Source organism: Sapajus apella, unplaced genomic scaffold, assembly GCF_009761245.1.
Source record: "Sapajus apella isolate SASKATOON/1434 unplaced genomic scaffold, GSC_monkey_1.0 scaffold81, whole genome shotgun sequence".
NCBI classification, from domain to species: domain Eukaryota; kingdom Metazoa; phylum Chordata; class Mammalia; order Primates; family Cebidae; genus Sapajus; species Sapajus apella.
In genome coordinates this window covers 2,573,715-2,592,557 of record NW_022437021.1, presented here as the reverse complement: position 1 = coordinate 2,592,557, position 18,843 = coordinate 2,573,715, and the positions used below count along the sequence as shown (strand labels likewise).

At 37.9% G+C, this 18,843-nt stretch overlaps 1 protein-coding gene across 1 annotated transcript in view; it reads left to right on the top strand.

Moving 5' to 3' along the window:
• The window catches only part of CASD1 (CAS1 domain containing 1), a 74,707-nt gene extending 62,507 nt beyond the window's left edge, over nucleotides 1–12,200 (top strand). The window contains exon 18 of the mRNA XM_032252940.1: nucleotides 11,864–12,200. Within this exon, the coding sequence (XP_032108831.1) occupies nucleotides 11,864–11,893 (30 nt within the window). The 3' untranslated portion in view covers nucleotides 11,894–12,200. The remainder of the gene's footprint in view (nucleotides 1–11,863) is intronic.
• Nucleotides 12,201–18,843: the final 6,643 nt, after the last annotated feature.

Genomic DNA, 18,843 nt, shown 5'->3' with positions numbered 1-18,843 from the left:
GAGTGTCCTTTCATTTCACCCTGAAGTACTACCTTGAGCATTTCTTGTGGGACAGGTCTAATGGTAAGAAAATCCTTCAGCTTTTCTTTATTTGGAAATATCTTAATTTCTCCTCTTTTTTTTTTTTTTTTCCAAACAGGGTCTCATTCTGTCACCCAGGCTGGAAAGCAATAGTCCAACCACAGCTCACTGCAGTCTTGACTTCCCAGGCCTAAGTAATCCTCCCAGCTCAGCCTCCCAGGTAGCTGGGAACACAGGCACATGCCACCATGCCTAGCTAATTGTTTAATTTTTCTAGAGGGCTTCTAGAAAACATAAAAGTGGTGTCCCGTAGCAGGAGGCCAAAATAGAGAAGTAATTCTCTCAAAAACATCTGGGCCGGGGTGGCTTTTGTCTTATGAAGTTAGTATCCATGAAATCCATGGAATGCCCTTAACATTTTTTCCTTCATTTCGACCTTGGAGAATCTGATGATTATATATCTTGGGGTTGATCTTCTCATGTAGTATATTACTGGGGTTCTCTAGATTTCCTAAATTTGAATATTGGCTTGTCTTACTAGGTTGAGGAAGTTCTCCTAGATGATACACTGAAGTATGTTTTCCTACTTGGTTTCATTCTCCCTGTCTCTTTCAGGTACTTCAGTCAGTTGTAGGTTCAGTATCTACATAATCCCGTATTTCTCAAAGGTTTTGTTCATTCCTTTTCATTCTTTTTTCTCTATTCTTGTCTTCCTATCTTATTTGAGAAATGTAGTCTTCAAACTCTGAGATTCTTTCCTCCATTTGGTCTATACTGTTATGGATACTTGTGTGATTGCATTGTGAAGTTCTCATAGTGTGTTTTTTAGCTCCATTGGGTTGGTATGTTCCTCTCTAATCTGGCTATTCTGGCTTTCAGCTCCTGTATTGTTTTGTCATGATTCTTAGCTTCTTTGTATTTGGTTACAGTATTGTTCCTTTAGCTCAGAGACATTTGTTATTACCCACCTTCTGAAGCCTACTTCTGTCAATTCAGCCATCTCCTCCACCTCATCCCATTTCTGTGTCTTTGCTGGACAGTGCTGTGGTCATTTGGAGAAGTGGCACTCCAGCTTTTTGAGTTTTTAGCATTTTTGTGTTGATTCTTTCTCATTTTTGTGGGTTTATCTACCTTCAATTTTTGAGGTATCTGACCTTTGAATGGAGTTTTTGTGGGTATTTTTCTGCTTTTTGTTTCTTTGTTTGTTTTTTGTTTTTTTTAGACAGAGTCTCACTCTGTTGTCAGGCGCCAGGCTGGAGTGCAATGGCACAATCTCGGCTCACTGCAACCTCTGCCCCTCGGGTTCAAGCAATTCTCCTGCCTCAGCCTCCCGAGTAGCTGGGATTACAGGTGCACGCCATCACCCCCAGCTAATTTTTGTATTTTTAGTAGAGACAGGATTTCACCATGTTGGCCAGGATGGTCTCGATCTCTTGACCTCATGATCTGCCCACCTCGGCCTCCCAAAGTGCTGGGATTACAGGCTTGAGCCACTGCGCCTGGCCTGTTTGTTTTTCTTTTAACAGTCAGGCCACTGTTCCACAGGGCTGCTGCTGTTTGCTGGGGGTCTATTCCAGACCCTGGTTGCCTCAGCTTTCCGCACACCTGGAAGTATCACAGTATCAGGAAGCAGCAAAGATGGCAGCCTGCTCCTTCATATGGAAGTCCCATCCCAAGGGGTACTGACCTGTTGCTAGCCCATATGTGCCTGTAGGAGGTAGCTGGAGACCCCTGATGGGAGGTTTTACCCAGTCAGGAGGAGTAGAATCAGAGATCTGCTTAAAGAAACAGTCTAGCTGTTTTTTGGTAGAGCAGGTGTACTGCACTGTGGGGGACCCTTCCTTGTCCAGACCATTTGGACTCTTCAAAGCTGGCAGGCTGGAATGGCTGAGTCAACCAAACTGCAGAGATAGTAGCCACTCCTCCCCCTGGGAGCTCCGTCCCAGGGAGTGATCAGAACTCTGCTCGTATAATCCTGGCTGGAATGGCCGGAGCCCCTGCAGGGAGGCCCCACCCAGTGAGAAGGAATGGATCAGGGTCCCACTTAAAGAGGCAATCTGGCTACAACCTGATGAAGCAGCTGTGTAAAAACTATTGATTTTTTTTCCCCATCCTATTCCTGAATAGTTGCTCTTATATTCTCTTTGCATTAACATTTTGCCCTTGCATTCATTCTTCTTATTTTGGTTACAGCATTATTTTTAAGGTTTTCATTTTGAGATAATTTTAGATTTGCAAAATGTTTTAAATATAGTACAACCACTGCCATATACTCAGATTTACCAAAATGTTAATATTTTACCACACTTCTTTTATCATTTCTATTTTTTTTTCCCTTGAGACAGCGTTTCTCCCTTGTTGCCAAGGCTGGAGTGCAATGCCACAATCTTGGCTCACCTCGACCTCTGCCTACTGAATTCAAGCGATTCTTTTGCCTCAGCCTCCTGAGTAGTTGGGATTACAGGTAGGCGCCACCATGCCTGGCTAATTTTTTTTTTTTTTTTTAATTTTTAGTAGAGGCAGGGGGTTTTACCATGTTGGTCAGGCTAGTCTCAAACTCCTGACCTCAGGTGATCCACCTGCTTTGGCTTCCCAAAGTGCTGGGATTACAAGCGTGAGCTACCGTGTGCAGCCTATCATTTCTGTTTACGTGTTCATCCATCTGTCTATATGTACAATTTTTTTCTAAAGTAGCTGAGTACAAACTGCAGACATGATTCCCCTTTAATTCTAAAACGCTTTGTGAAAATTCTTAAAATTAAAGACATTCTATTGTATAATTTCAGTTCAGTTATCAAAACTAGGAATTTAGCATTGATATAATTCTGTTGTCTAACCTGAAGACCTTATTCCAATTTTACCAAGTGTCCCAATAAAGTAATTTCTCTGATCCAGATTTCAGTTCAAGATCACACATTACATTTTTTCATAAAGTCTCCTTAACCTCCTTTAATCTGGAGTTCCTCCCTCTTTATCTCCATGAACTTGATAGTTTTTAAGAGTAGTTATTTTGTAGAATGTCTTTCAGTAGAATGTCAGATTTTTTCTTGTTTACATTCAGGATATGCATTTTTGGTATGAATATCACAGAAATGGTGTTACCTTCTTTTAGTGCACCATATCAAAAGGCATATATGGTATCAATTTGCTCCATTATTAGTAATGATAATTTTGTCATTTGGTTAAAACAGTGTTTTCCAGATTTCTTCACAGTAAAATTGCTATCTTTTTCTTTCAAATTGCTGTAAGTTGAATTGTGCACCCCACCCCCACCTCTCACCCCAAGAAGACATGTTTTAAAAAGCAGGATCTCCAACAGATATTTGCACACCCATGTTCATTGCAACATTGTTCACAAAGCTAAGAGATGGAGGCAACCCAAATATCCAATGACAGATGAATGGATATAGAAAACATGGCATGTGCATAAAATGAAATATTACGTAGTCTTAAAAAACAGGGAATCCTGTCAAATGCTACATGTATGAACCTCAAAGACATTAATGCAAAGTGAAATAACCCATCATAAAAGGACAAATACTATATGATCCCACTAATATGAAGTGTGTAAACTAGTCAATATCATTGAAACAGAAAGTAGAAATGTGATTACCAATGGCTGGTGGGTGGTAGGGTGGGGACGCAATTGGTGTTTACTGAATATACAGTTTCAGTTTCTCAAAGTGAAAATGTTCTAGAGGTCTCTTGCACAACGATGTGAATATATTTTACTGACAGAACTGTATACTTTAGAATGGTTGGGACATTAAATTTAATATCATGTGGTTTTTAACCACAATTTGTTTTTTAAAAAGAAGGCCAGAATGCTATGTGAGAAATGATTATCCTTAGTGGTAATCAAGGACATATTGATTAGAACCAATATCATCAATTAATGTCATATTTATCATATTTACCAATGTCTTTTCATAAAATAGAATGTAAATTTGTATTACCTTCCTGAAAGCACTTGGTAATAAATCTATTAAATGTGGAAAAAATGATATATTGAGGTGCTAGCCCACAGTACCTAAGAATGAGAACATACTTGGAAATAGGATTTTTGCAGATACAATTCGTTAAAATGAAGTCATACTGGAATAGGGTTAGTTTTTAATCCAATTTGACTGGTGTCCTTATGAGAAAACAAGAAAAAACACAGGAACAGAGATACACAGGCTTAAATGCCATGTGATGACAGAGACAGAGATTGAACTGCTGCAGCTGTAAGCCAAGGAGTGCCAAAGATTACAGCAGTACCCCCTTATCCACAGGTGATACATTCCAAGATCCCCAGTAGATGCCTAAAACCTTGGACAGTACTACACCCTGTGTATAGTATGTTTTGATCCTGTACATACATACTGTGATAAAGTTTTATAAATTAGGCACAATAAGAGATTAACAATAATAATTAATATAACAATTATAATAATGTACTGTAATAAAAGTTATATAAATGCTGTTTATGTCTTTTTCTCAAAATGTCCTATTATACTGTACTAATCTTTTTGTGAAGATGTGACATGTAAAATGCTTTGTACTAGCTCAGTGTTTTCTGGTAAAACGTGTCATTGGTCAGAACACGTTTCTTTTTCTTTTTCTCTTTTTTTCTTTTTTTTTCTTTTTGAGACAGAGGATACTCTATCTCCCAGGCTGGAGTGCAGTGGCTCAATTTTAACTCACTACAACCTCTGCCTTCTGGGTTCAAGCAATTCTCCGTCAGCCTCCCAAGTAGCTGGAGCTACAGGCATGTGCTACCATGCCCGGCTAATTTTTATATTTTTGGTAGAGACAGGGTTTCACCATGTTGGACATGCTGATCTTGAACTCCTGACCTAAGGTAATCCACCCACCTTGGCCTCCCAAAGTGCTGGGATTACAGGTGTGAGCCATCGCACCAGGCCACTCCGAACACATTTCTGTTCATGTCTTCTGTCCACAAATTTAACACCTCTTCCATCTTATCTTTGCAGTTTGAGGTACAACAGCAAAACTAGAATGAATTTATTTTTCCTTCATAATTTCATGGATAGAAGATTTGATTTTGTGCTGATCTTAGCAACCTAGGCACACAATTTTTTTTTGTTGTTATTATTTTCTGTTGTTATTAACTCAAGAACTTTCATCTTTTCACTGAAGCCCTTTATGGCTCTTCTTTGGCATATCCAAATTGCCAGCATTACTACTCTTGTGCTTTGGGACCATTATGAAGTAAAATAAGGGTTATTGGAACACAAGCACTGCAGTATCAAGACATTCTGTCTGATCACTGAGACAGAGATGGCTACTAAGTGACTAATGGAGTGGGCAGCATCTACCACATGGATAAACTGAGCAGCGGGCTGATTCGTGTTCTACATGGGATGGATTAGGCGTGACACTTTATTATGCTATTCAGAATGGGCACATAATTTAAAACCTATGAATTGTTTATTTCTGGAATTTTTCATTTACTATTTTCATACTGAAATTGACTGCAGGTAACTGAAACCATAAAGTAAAACAGAGGATAAGTGGGGCTACTACAGAAATTCAACAGAAACTACGAATAGGCAAGGAAAGGTTCTCCCCTATAGGTTTCAGAGGGAAATTAACCCTGCTGACACTCTGATTTCAGATTTCTAGACTCCAGATTTGTAATATAATACATTTCTCTTGTTTTAAGCCACCCAGTTTGTGGTCCTTTCATATTCACACCTCTAATTCTAGCCCAACACTACAGAATTCATTTCAGCCTTTCCCTGTTCTGTATTTGTAACTCCCTTCTCCAAAGATAGTAATATGAGAAATATGGCTGCTACTATCCACAAACCTTTACTTATTTTTACAGTCATGAAGGAAAAAGTTTTTAATATTGTGAGCCCATACTTCTCTAAAACACAAACCTAGAATACAGTATTTGTTTACAGTTCTTTATGTTTTTACTTTAACACAAATAGTCAAAACACTGTATTCCAGTTATATGTTAGTTTTACCCCAACACTTGAGTGTGGTTATTTATTTAAATACAGTTGGATTAGCTTTTTTTTTTTTTTTTTTTTTTTTTTGGGTGCTGACATTCTTGGGATTTTATTTTATTTTTATTATTATATTTTAAGTTCTGGGGTACATGTGCAGAATGTGCAGATTTGTTACATAGGTATACGTGTGCCATGGTGGTTTGCTGCATCCATCACCCCGTCATCTACATTAGGTATTTCTCCTAATGCTTTCTCTCCTCTATCTATCCCTGCTATCCCACCCCTGCTATCCCTCCCCTAACCCCCATCCCCCCACAGGCCCTGATGTGTGATATTCCCCTTCTTCTGTCCATGTGTTCTAATTGTTCAACACCCACTTATGAGTGAGAACGTGTAGTGTTTGGTTTTCTGTTCTTTTGTCAGTTTGCTAAGAATGATGGTTTCCAGATTCATCTGTGTCCCTGCAAAGGACATGAACTAATCCTTTTTTATGGCTGCATGGTATTCCATGGTATATATGTGCCACATTTTCTTTATCTAGTCTATCATTGATGGGCATTTGGGTTTATTCCAAGTCTTTGCTGTTGTGAACAGTGCTGTAATAAACATATGTGTGCATGTGTCTTTATAATAGAATGATTTATAATCCCTTGGGTATATACCCAGTAATGGGATTGCTGGGTCAAATGGTATTTCTAGTTCTAGATCCTTGAGAAATCACCACACTGTCTTCCACAATGGTTGAACTAATTTACACTCCCATCAACAGTTGGAGTAATGAAATCTTTCCTGTTCCTATGTCCAGGATGGTATTTCCTAGGTTGTCTCTCAGGGTTTTTATAGTTTTGGGTTTTATATTTAAGTCTTTAATCCATCTTGAGTTGATTTTTGTATATGGTGTGAGGAAGGAGTCAAACTTCAATTTTCTGCATATGGCTAGCCAGTTATCCCAGCACCATTTATTGACTAGGGAGTCTTTCCCCCATTGCATGTTTGTCAGCTTTGTTGAAGATCAGATGGTCATAGGAGTTGCAGCCTTATTTCCTCTATTCTGTTCCATTGGTCTATGTTCCTGTTTTTCTATGAGTGCCATGGTGTTTTGGTTACTGCAGCACTGTAGTATAGTTTGAGGCATCAGATAACATGGTGCATCCAGCTTTGTTCTTTGTGCTTAGGATTGCTTTGGCTCTTCAGGATCTTTTTTGGTTCCATATGAATTTTAAAATAGTTTTTCTAGTTCTGTGAAGAGTGTCATTGATAGTTTGATAAGAATAGCATTAATCTGTAAATTGCTTTGGGTAGTATGGCCATTTTAATGAAATTGATTCTTCCCATCCATCAGCATGGGAAGTTTTTTCATTTGTTTGTGTCTTCTCTGATTTCTTTGAGCAGTGTTTTGTAATTCTCATTATAGAGATCTTTTACCTCTGACTAGCAGTATTCTTAGATATTTTATTCTTTTTCTGGCAATTGTGAATGGAATTGCCTTTCTGAGTTGGCTCCTGGCTTGGCTGTTAGTGGTGTTTAGGAATGCTAGTGATTTTTATACGTTGATTTTATATCCTGAAACTTTACTGCAGTTGTTTATTGGTTAAAGGAGCTTTTGAGCTGAAACTATGGCGTTTTTCAGGGTATAGAATCATGTTTGTCTGCAAACAGGATAGTTTGATTTCCTCTCTTCCTATTTGGTTGCCTTTTCTTTCTTTCTCTTGCTTGATTACTCTGGCTACGACTTCCAGTACTGTGTTGAATAGGAGTTGTGAGAGAGGGCATTCTTGTCTTGTGCTGATTTTTAAGGAGATTGCTTTCAGCTTTTGCCCATTCATATACTGTTGGCTGTGGGTTTGTCATAGATGGCTCTCATTATTTTGAGGTATGTTCCTTCAATACCTAGTATATCAGGAGTTTTTGATATGAAGGGGTGTTGAATTTTATTGAAAGATATTTCTGTATCTATTGAGATAATCGTGTTTTTGTCTATCATTTTATGTGATTAATCACATTTATTGACTTGTGTATGTTGAACCAGCCTTGTATCCCAGGATGAAACCTACTTGGTTGTGGTGGATTAACTTTTTGATGTGCTACTGGATTCAGTTTGCAAGTATTTTGTTGAAGATTTTTGCATCAGTGTTCATCAAGGATATTGGACTTCAGTTTTCTTTTTTATGTTGTGTCTCTGACAGGTTTTGGTGTCAGGATGATGCTGGCTTCATAGAATGAGTTGAGGAGGAGTCCCTCCTTCTTAATTTTTTGGAATGGTTTCTATAGAAATAGCAGCAGATCTTCCTTGTACATCTGGTAGAATTTGGCTGTGAATCCATCAGGTCCTGGACTTTTTTTGGTTGGTAGGCTGCTTATTACTGATTCAGTTTTAGAGCTTGTTATTGGCCTGTTCAGGAAATCAATTTCTTCCTTGTTCAGTCTTGGGAGGGTGTATGTGTCCAATAATTTATCCATTGCTTCTACATTTTCTGGTTTGTGTGTGTGGAAGTATTCATAGTAGTTTCTGATGGTTATTTTTTATTTTTTTGTGGTCAGTGGTAACAGTTTTATCATCATTTCTAATTGTTTTACTTGGATCTTCTCTCTTTTCTTCCTTATTAGTCTAGCTAGTGGCCTATCTTATTTATTTCAAAAAACCAATTCCTGGATTTGTTGATCTTTTGAATGGTTTTTCATGTCTCAGTCTCCTTCAGTTTAGCTCTAATTTTGGTTATTTCTTGTCTTATGCTAGCTTTGGGGTTGATTTGTTCTTGCTTCTCGAATTCTATCAGTTGTGATGTTAAGTTGTTAATTTAAGATCTTCCTAATTTTCCGATGTGGGCATTTAGTGCTGTGAATCTCCCTCTTAATATTGCCTTAGCTGTGTCCCAGAGATTCTAGTATGTTTTGGCTTTGTTTTCGTTAGTTTCAAAGAACTTCTTGATTTCTGCCTTGATTTCATTATTTACCCAAAAGTCATTAAAAAGCATGTTGTTTAATTTCCATGTAATTACATGGTTTTGAGTGATTTTCTTAGTCTTAACATCTGTTTTTATTGTGCTCTGGTACAAGAGAGCATTTGGTATGATTTCCATTCTTTTGCATTTGCTGAGGATTGTTTTATGTCCGATTATGTGGTCAGTTTTAGAGCATGTGCCACGTAATGATGAGAATGTATACTCTGTTTTTTTCAGTGGAGAGTTCTGTAGAGGTCTATCAGATCCATTTGGTCCAGTGTTGAGTTCAGGGTCTGAATATCTTTGTTAATTTTCTGCCTCAGTGATCTGTCTAACACTCTTAGTAGGACTCCCTTTAATATTTCTGATAGGGCAGGCTTTCTAGCATTTCTTTACTTTGTATTTATCTGGGAATCTCTTAAATTCTTCTTCAGTTTTTAAAAATAAGTTTGCTGGATACAAAATCTTTGGTTGGTGATTTTTTTTTCCCCAAGGACTTTGAATATGTCATGTCATCCCTCTGCCTTCTTGCCTACATGGTTTCTGATGAGAAATCCACTGTTAATCTTGTTGAGGAGCACTTGCACATGTTAAAATTACATTTTTTCTTACTGCTTTCAAGAGTCTCTGTCTTTCTGTAGTTTGATCATAATGTATCTAAGTGTGGATCTCTGAGTTTTTCCTGCTTGGAGTTTATTGAGCTCTTGAATATGTGATGTTTTTCATCAAATTTTGGAAGTTTTGGCCATTGTTTCTTGATATATTCTTCCTGTCTGTCTCTTGCTCTCTCTCTTCTCCTTCTGCGATTTCCATTATGCATATTATGATATGCTTATGGAATAACACAGGTCTCTCAAGCTATATTTATTTACCTTCATTCTTTTTCTTTTCTTTTCTTCAGACTGGATAATCTCATTTGTCCCATATTCAAGTTTGCTGATTCTTTTCTGCTGCCTGCTCAAATCTGCTGTTAAACCCTTAGGTAGGAGGATTGGGTTGCTCAGATCTTATACATTTAAAAGAAGTGTTTATCTTTGGGCCTGGCCATTAGCTGGCTCCTGGAAAGTAGCCTTTGAGCCCTTGGAATATTCTTCCTGATATAAGTGTCTGTATGCCTAAAGCCCTGAACCATACTGTATTTATGGTATTTATGGTAAACTCCTGTTTTTGTATGACTAAGCCCTTGTGCTATACTGTACCAGTTTGACTGGATAAGTTTATCCTAAAAAAGTGATTTGTGATGAATGCCTGATTTTGCTCTGTGGAAGACTGGAGTCTGAGTATCTGAGGTCATTCATATGGGCACTGCATACCTACGTGATTGACAAACCCAATGAAAACTCTGATACCAAAGCATAGGTGAACTTCCCTAGCAACGTTTCACATGTGTGGTCATACATTCCCGCTAGAACAATTAAAGACATACCTATGTGACTCCACTGGGAAGGGATACTTGGAAGTTTGAACTTGATTTCTCTCAGATTTAATCCATGTAAGTTCTCCCTCTGTCAATTATGATATATCCTTCTGCCATAATAAACTGTAACCATGAATATGGCAGTTTCTGAGTTCTGTGAGTCTTTCTAGTGAATCATTGAACCTGAGTATGGTATTGGATATCCCCAATATAATAGTGAAGTTTTCATTTCAGTTCTTTTCTTGTTTATTTCAGAATTTCTATTTGTTTCTTATAATTTGTATCTCCGTATTGATATTCTCTGTTTGGTGAGATATTAGTCTCATATTTACATTTAGTTATTTAGACGTGGTTTCCTTTAGTTCTCTAGATAAAATAACTGACTTAAAGTACTTGCCTAGTAGGTCCAACTTCTATGTTTCCTGGGCAGTTTCTACTCATTGCTTTATTTCCTAGGTATGGACTATGGTTTCTTGATTCTTTATACATTTATATGAGGTTTTGTGTGTTTGTGAAAACTGGATTTTTTAAATAATATGGCGACCCTGGACATCAGATTATCCTCCCAACTTCTGCTCCCCAATGACTTTTGTGAACTAATCCTATAAAGCCCATATTCTTTGTCATGTGTGGCTACTAAAGTTTCTGATTAGTTATCTTAGTAGTCAGCTAATAAATTAAACAGATATGTTCTTACATACATTTGCCAAAAATTTCTATGTAAATGTTGGGGAATGCTTTAACATTGAGACAGGCAGTTGATAGCTCTGTGTTAGCATTCACTACCTGATCTCACAGAGACTCAAGGTTATCCCAAGATGAGAATATAGGGCTCTTCTTCTTAGGTCTTTCCTGAGCATTCACACAGCCCTACACATTCATGTGTAGATTCCCAAAAGATGTTGAAACTTTTCAAAGCCCCTATGGAAATCTCATTTGCTAAGCTTTTCCTTATAAGCCCTTTGGTTAATCAATTCTTTGTCCCAGCTGTTATCCACAATTTTAGGCAGCTGGAAAATTTATAAATTGCCTGTGTTTTCAAAAATACCCCAGGGAAAATGTTTTTATGCTGGAAGAGCTCTGAGTCAGGTCAAATAAAGACAGCTTTGCAAGTGGGTCATCAAGGGAACTACCAGACAGGTAAAACAGCAGTTTTAGAAAAACAGATGTTTTTTTTTTCTATTTTAAATGGTTTATTTTCAGTGTTCTTAGAATTAAATCCAAACTCCACAATCAAAGTCTATGAGACTAATAGGACTCTGTTTATATCCCCAGAATCATCTTTAAGCCCACTTCCCTCTCATTCAATATGTTTCAACAACACAGAGATCCTTTATGTTCTCGAGAGTCAAGTGTTACCCAACCTAACCACCTGCGTACATAGAGAATTGATTTCTGACCATTCTGTTGGTCCTCTACTTTTTTTTTGTTGGCCTTATTTTGACCTCAAATTCAAGTATATTGGATAAGAGCCCCCCACTCATTTGCCATTCTCAGTAAAATTAAATTATATCTCACAGGTCCTAGTGAGTCAGAGGTCTAAACCCTGACCAGAGAAATGCAGTGTTCTGATTAGCCAGACCTGAGATCTTGTGCAAGGTGTGGAGTCACCTTCGGTGGAAGTACGTGGCTGGAAAGTAGAGCAGCAATGGTTGTATAAAGTTGCTAGAAGAAGGGTAAGTTGATACTGGGCAGAAACTACAACTGCCTGTTTTCATGATGTTGCCTTTGGGTCTGTGCCCATGCTGTTTCCTCTGACCAGAATGCTAAGCATGAGTGGCACATAATTAGTCTTCAAATCTTGTCTTCAGATATTTTCTCTTTAGATAGACCTCTATTCTGATCATTTAATCCAAGTAGCTTCCTTTCCTCATTCTCTATCACAATACTTTCTTTTTTAACTTTCATAACTTTTAGATTAGATGTTAGGTTTATTCTGCCAACAAATATTTATTTAGCACCAACTAGTACCAGACAGTGTACTAGACTTTGTTCATTATCTTCCATAATACACTATGTTTTATTCACCAGTGCATAGTTCAATGCCTAGAACACAAAAGGTCCTAGGTAAATATTCACTCAATGAATGAATGAAATGGTCCTGATACTCAATCCAATAAGATATTTTGAAATGTTTAAAAAAAAATAAAAGGAAAGGGGTATGTTACTTTACTAGGCCAGTTTATCTCCATATTTCTTTATTGTCTTAGCACTTAATTTGCTTTAGGTACATGCATGGACTCCCAAATTAAGGTAATAAGAAGAATCTTTATCACATAAAAATTAAACATAATATGAAAACTACATGATAAACTACCTAAAATGAACTGCATCCTACTAATTAAATGCCAAGTGAGATGATCTGATCACATAAATCCTTGAAGCAATGAACAACCTTTAAAAATGTAAGATTTATTAAGAAAGTAATAAAATTTGTACAAAAATAAGTAGCATTACATTTTAATTTTGTAAAATGTCAAGAAAATACCATCTCAGACTTTCTCTGATCATTAGATTCTGGCAAATATTCAACTTCATGTACCTTATCCTTTTTGCTAGCTATTGGAGGAATAATTGCAACACACTTTAGCTGCTGTATGAATGTTCAGGTGACAAAATGAGTACCAGTTTTCTCATCAGATCCTGTGGTTTCAATGAATACCCATATCCAGATGACTCACCAATCATATCACCAGTCCAAATCTCTACGCTTGAGTTTCAACTGCCTACTTCTTTTGGTTTTCTCAGAGGTACCTTAAGTTCACTTTGCATAAAACTAGCTCATATCATTTTCCTCAATCCTGATTCTCATCCACTATTGTCTGTCACAATGGATATTGCCACCGTTTGACCAAGAAAAACCCACACATCAGAACTGGCTCCTCTCTGTTCCTCAACACCATTTCCAAAGTATCAATGTTCTAACAACTGCTGCCTTTTTTACCTCCTAAATAGCTCTTGAATCTCCCACCACTATCCTAGTCAAAGCTACCATATCCCCAAGATTTCCCCAGATATCTATTATATCTATAATAGATTTCTGACTGGTATAACCACACCCACTCTTTCCAACTGCCCTATCTGCTCTCTATATTATTGTTGGATTATTTGTATATATAAAAAGGTTAAATATGACCACATCACATTTTTCATTCTTAGAACCCTTCAGAGTTTTTCTCCTTTAAGTTCATGCATGGTTTTGGCCTATCTACCTCTTAGATCTCGCCTACCCCTATACTTCACCATCTCTTGCCTAGTCTCCATACTGTGGCTACATTGGACTTTGATGGAAGTCTAGACTCACTAGGATCTCTTCTTCCAAAGGGCTTAGATAATGCTCTTCTATCTGCCTCAAATATTTTTTATTATTCCTCATCATCTTAGCATTTTTTGGCATTTCCTTAAATTTTTATTAAAGATTTTCAAATTACTCAAGTAAGATATAAATACATTCTTCCTTACAAAACTAACAAAAATTATAACATTGCAGATAAAGTCAGGGTATAGGTTATAACTTTCCTAATCTTAGTGCCATCACAAGTTGTTAGATTTTTTTTTTTTCCTAAAATCACCTTTGTTCCAACAGATGGCCTAAGAACTCTTGAGTCACTTCCCTTGTCACCTAAGGCTGCTCATCTTAGGCTGCAAAGCTGCCAATTATTTCAGAATGCACATAGAGTTTACTCCTGCCCTACCCTTTTGCTCATACGTGGAATACTTCTTCCCAAACCAGCCTGAAGCATATCATTCTTTTAGTTTCTTTTCAAGTAAAACTCAATCTATATTTTCTGTTGCAGTTTGAACAGGGAGCAGTCAGCCAAGGTGTTGCAAAGAATCACTAACTGCATCACTTCAAGCACCCTCTTCAGGGAACCCTTATTCCTTCAATTAACTATAGTCCATGGGTTGGCTTTTGATTTACAGATTCGGGAGTCTGATTTTGCCAGAATCCCATAAAGAGAGCTACCATTTAGGGATAGACTCACATTAGACACACAGACTCATAAGGCCAATTTTTAAATTTACGGTGAAAAATATCAGTCTCCTAGTGCCATGAACAGTGCTGTGTTTCCTCAAGAGATAAACATGAGAATCCAAACTAAAATTAGAAATTGCTTGGTTCATATGAAATCAAACTTAAAAGCTCTTAGAACATAGTATCAAGTCTCTTCCCAGAAAGTGGTACCAACTTAAAATCTCACTGACTATGTATCAATGCCCATTTTAATACACTGTCCAACACTGTCAGACAGGCAAACATCCATTCTCATTGTTTCAGTTGACATCAAAGGCATTTTTTTGTCATTTTATTTCCAACTTTTAAGTTCAGGGGTACATGTGTAGGATGTGTAGGTTTGTTACATAGGTAAATGTGTGCCATATGGTGTGCTGCACAAATCATCCCATCACCCAGGTATTAAGCCCAGTACCCACTAGATATTCTTCCTGTTTCTCTCCCTCTTCCCACCTCCTGCCCTCCAGCAGGTCCCAGTGTGTGTTGTTACTCCTGATGTGTCCATGTGTTCTCATTATTTAGCTCTCACTTATAAATGAGAACATGTGGAATTTTGTTTTCTGTTCCTGTGTTAGTTTGCTAAGGATAATGGCCTCAAGCTCCATTCATATCCCTGCAAAGGGCATGATCTCATTCCTTTTTACAGCTGCATAGCATTCCATGGTGTATATGTACCAAATTTTCTTTATGCAGTCTATCATTGATGGGCATTTAGGTTGATTCCATGTCTCTGCTATTGTGAATAGTGCTGTAGTGAACATACATGTGCATGTATCTTTATAATAGAATAATTTATACTCCTTTGCATATGTACCAGCAATGGGATTGCTGGGTTGGATGGTATTTCTGTCTCTAGGTCTTTGAGAAACCACCACAATGTCTTCCACAATGATTGAACTAATTTACACTCCCACCAACAGTGTAAAAGCATTCCTATTTCTCCACAACCTTGCCATCAACTGTTATTTTCTAACTTTTTAATAATAGCTATTCTGACGGGTGTGAGATGGTATCTCATTGTGGTTTTGATTTGCATTTCTCTAATGATCAGTGATGTTGATGTTGAGGTTTTTTTTTTTTTTTTTTTTTTTTTGAGTCTCACTCTGTCGCCCAGGCTAGAGTACAGTGGCATGATCTCAGCTCACTGCAACTTACAGCTCCTGGGTTTAAACGATTCTCCTACTTCAGCCTCCTGGGTAACTTGGATTATAGGTGCCTGCCACATCGCCTGGCTAATTTTTGTATTTTGAGTAGAGACGGGGTTGTCCAGGCTGGTCTTGAACTCCTGACCTAAAGTGATCTGCCTGTTTTGGCTTCCCAAAATGTTGGGATTACAGGCGTGAGCCACTGTGCCTGGCCAGCTTTTTTTTGTGTGTTTGTTAACCACATGTATGTCTTCTTTTGAGAATTATCAATTCATGTCTTTTGCCCAGTTTTAATTTTTTTTTTTCTAGTAAAGTTTCTTATAGATGCTGGATATTAAACCTTTGTCAGATGGATAGATTGCAAAAACTGTCTCATATTCTGTAGGTTGTTTGTTTATTCAGTTGATAGTTTCATCTTAACATTTACTGCTCATTCTTTTGGTATCAACCAAACTTTAGGGAAGCTTCTCTGACCTTGCTGACTAGGTCAAGTCCTGCTGTGATAAACTTTTATAGCATCACTTTCCATCATAGCATTTATCGCTATTACAGGTTGGCATTTATTTGTATAACTACTTGATTAATATGTCTTTTCCACTAGAATGTAAACTCTTTGAGAACAAGCCTATGTCTAATTTGGCTCACCATTGCATCCTTAGAACACTATCTGACTTAAGTAATGTATTAGGCATTCAGTAACTAAGCAGATGGTAGAGGTGTTTAATAGGAAATTCTGAAATGCAAATTTTTGAAGCTGCCCTATTTTAGGATGGTTTGCTTAAAGGCTTTTATTCATCCTTAATTGGTATGGTCAAGACATGAGAAGTAATAGCTCAGGTCTTGGACCATTGATCCCAAGGGTCACTCACCTCACCTATTTGCTATGTCTGTACTTGGAGGCACTGACCTTGATGTTATTTTCTATTTAATTTTCTCTTCTAAGTATTCTCTTAGCCTCAAATTTAGCCTTAACAGCTTTACTAAGTGCTCTTTTCTATCATCAGTGTAGATTTTACAGATGTGAATTTTTAATGCATGTTTTGACCTAAATAACTGGTTAGGAGCTTTCAATTTCATTACTGCCATTGGCACTTCTAAAGATCAACAATCCCTTGTTGCTCACTGCCCAGTACCATTACTGATCTAGCCTCCAAGTAAAGACTGAAGGCGGATAGAAATAAACACACGTTTGGTAGGAGACGGCCTTACTAAAGTCAATGTTTAAAAGAATCATGGTCCCTTAAGTCAATTCGAAAGAACCAGATTGTAGATATGGACCCTGTGGAATGATGGGAAATCTTGCAACCTCAGGTACACCCCATGTGGTAATTGAACCTAGACCTTCCTCAAAGAGAGGTTGTCATGTATATGGGTAACTATAGCTTGGAGGGTGGAAAAGGCGCAGACTTTTAGGGGATTTGGAATCTAAATCTTAAGCTTACTTGAATTCCTGGAAATGTGGAGAACCATTATAGTCAGTATTTTAGGGCAAGGGATTATGCTGGCTAACTGAAAAAGGTGTTTTAAATTTACCACCAGGACCCAAAACTCAACAGCCAGCCATTTGCCCACTATGAGAGTGTATAGTTGGGATAGAAATCCTCAACATATGCCACAATCCTCACTTTGTAAAACAAAAACAAAAACAGAAAAACCCTTAAGTCCTCAAGGACTATTAGCGTAGCATCAACGATGGGGAAATTATTTGGACTCTTTTCCCCATCGAAATATTAAGTCAGAAGGAAGATTACTTTCTCAGGGGGAACTGCAGAGATTAAAGCTATTATTAAAGATTTGTAAGATGGGGGCCAATGATTTCTCTCCCCATTCAATATGTCAGTATGGTCAATGCAAAAACCAATGCTAACTCCAACTGTACTTTCCCATCTCCAAATGGCTTCTTTACTAAATAGATTAATAAAATTCCTGATTTCTGATCTGTAGTCCATGATATGTTGATCGTGTGTTACCTTGTTGCTGCTCACTTGGACTATCAGGAGCAGTTTGATTTCACCTGACAGGAGCAACAGTTTACTCTGTGTCTGTGCCAAAATCCGGTCCTCTGGAGCCTTGACATTGCATTCCTCCTAGGCCATGACTCTGATGCAATACATTTACAATCTCAAGCTGATACTCCTGGAGAACAGTAAGTGGCAATGCCCTAGATACCTTAGGAAGAAATAAGAGTAAGAGAGATATCTTTAAGAAATAAGAGGGCCGGGCGCGGTGGCTCAAGCCTGTAATCCCAGCACTTTGGGAGGCCAAGGCGGGTGGATCACGAGGTCAAGAGATCGAGACCATCCTGGTCAACATGGTGAAACCCCGTCTCTACCAAAAATACAAAAAATTAGCTAGGCATGGTGGTGCGTGCCTGTAATCCCTGCTACTCAGGAGGCTGAGGCAGGAGAATTGCCTGAACCCAGGAGGCGGAGGTTGCGGTGAGCCGAGATCGCGCCATTGCACTCCAGCCTGGGTAACATGAGTGAAACTCCGTCTCAAAAAAAAAAAAAAAAAGAAAGAAAGAAATAAGAGAACCTACTTCCTCTGTCCTAGAAAGAAGAGGGAGGTTCTAATGTCAATGATATGAAAGAGTATTCTCCCTAAGTGGAAAACAAGTTGCGGTACATAGTATTAACAGGGAGTCTGTCTGGATTTTGGAATTTTTGTGATCTCTGGCCAACTAATAGGTGACACAAAAATTTGCCCAAAGTAGATTAAGAGAAGGTTTTCCAGCTAGCCCAGTCTGCAAGGAAAGCTGCCCTGCCAGGTGACATGATAGCCACACTGATCCAATAGTATCCAAGATGCATGAAGCAGACCAAAATGGTAAGAAGAAGCAATAGAGCCTTGAACATAAAGAGTTACTGCAAGGAACTCTGGGGTTTTGGAGCTAACTGATGTCACATTAGCAGTAACTATTCTTTTTGTGTAACAACTTCTGTCTTGCTTCTAGATCCAAATATCCTCCCATTTCAGTGGGTATAGCTAAAGAAAAAAAAAAAAAACCCAAATATCTGATTATGAAGTCAGCTAAGTGTGAGACCTTGGCTGCTCTGCATTAACTGGATATCATCAGTTTCACAATCCATAAAACTAGGTTTATTTGAAAATACTCCAAGTGGTATAAAAAACAACAGGATTTACAGGCCACAAGAGTTAAAATATTATTTAAATGGGTTGCTCAATTGGAACACTGAAGCACAGACATTTTATATATTTATAGGAAGGACTAAATAAAGTCTTGTGGAATGAGACTGAACACACAAACCTGTTTCTAGCAATTAAAAGATTTCTACTAAATAGGAAGCAGATACTTTATTCAAATAAATTTCACCAGACA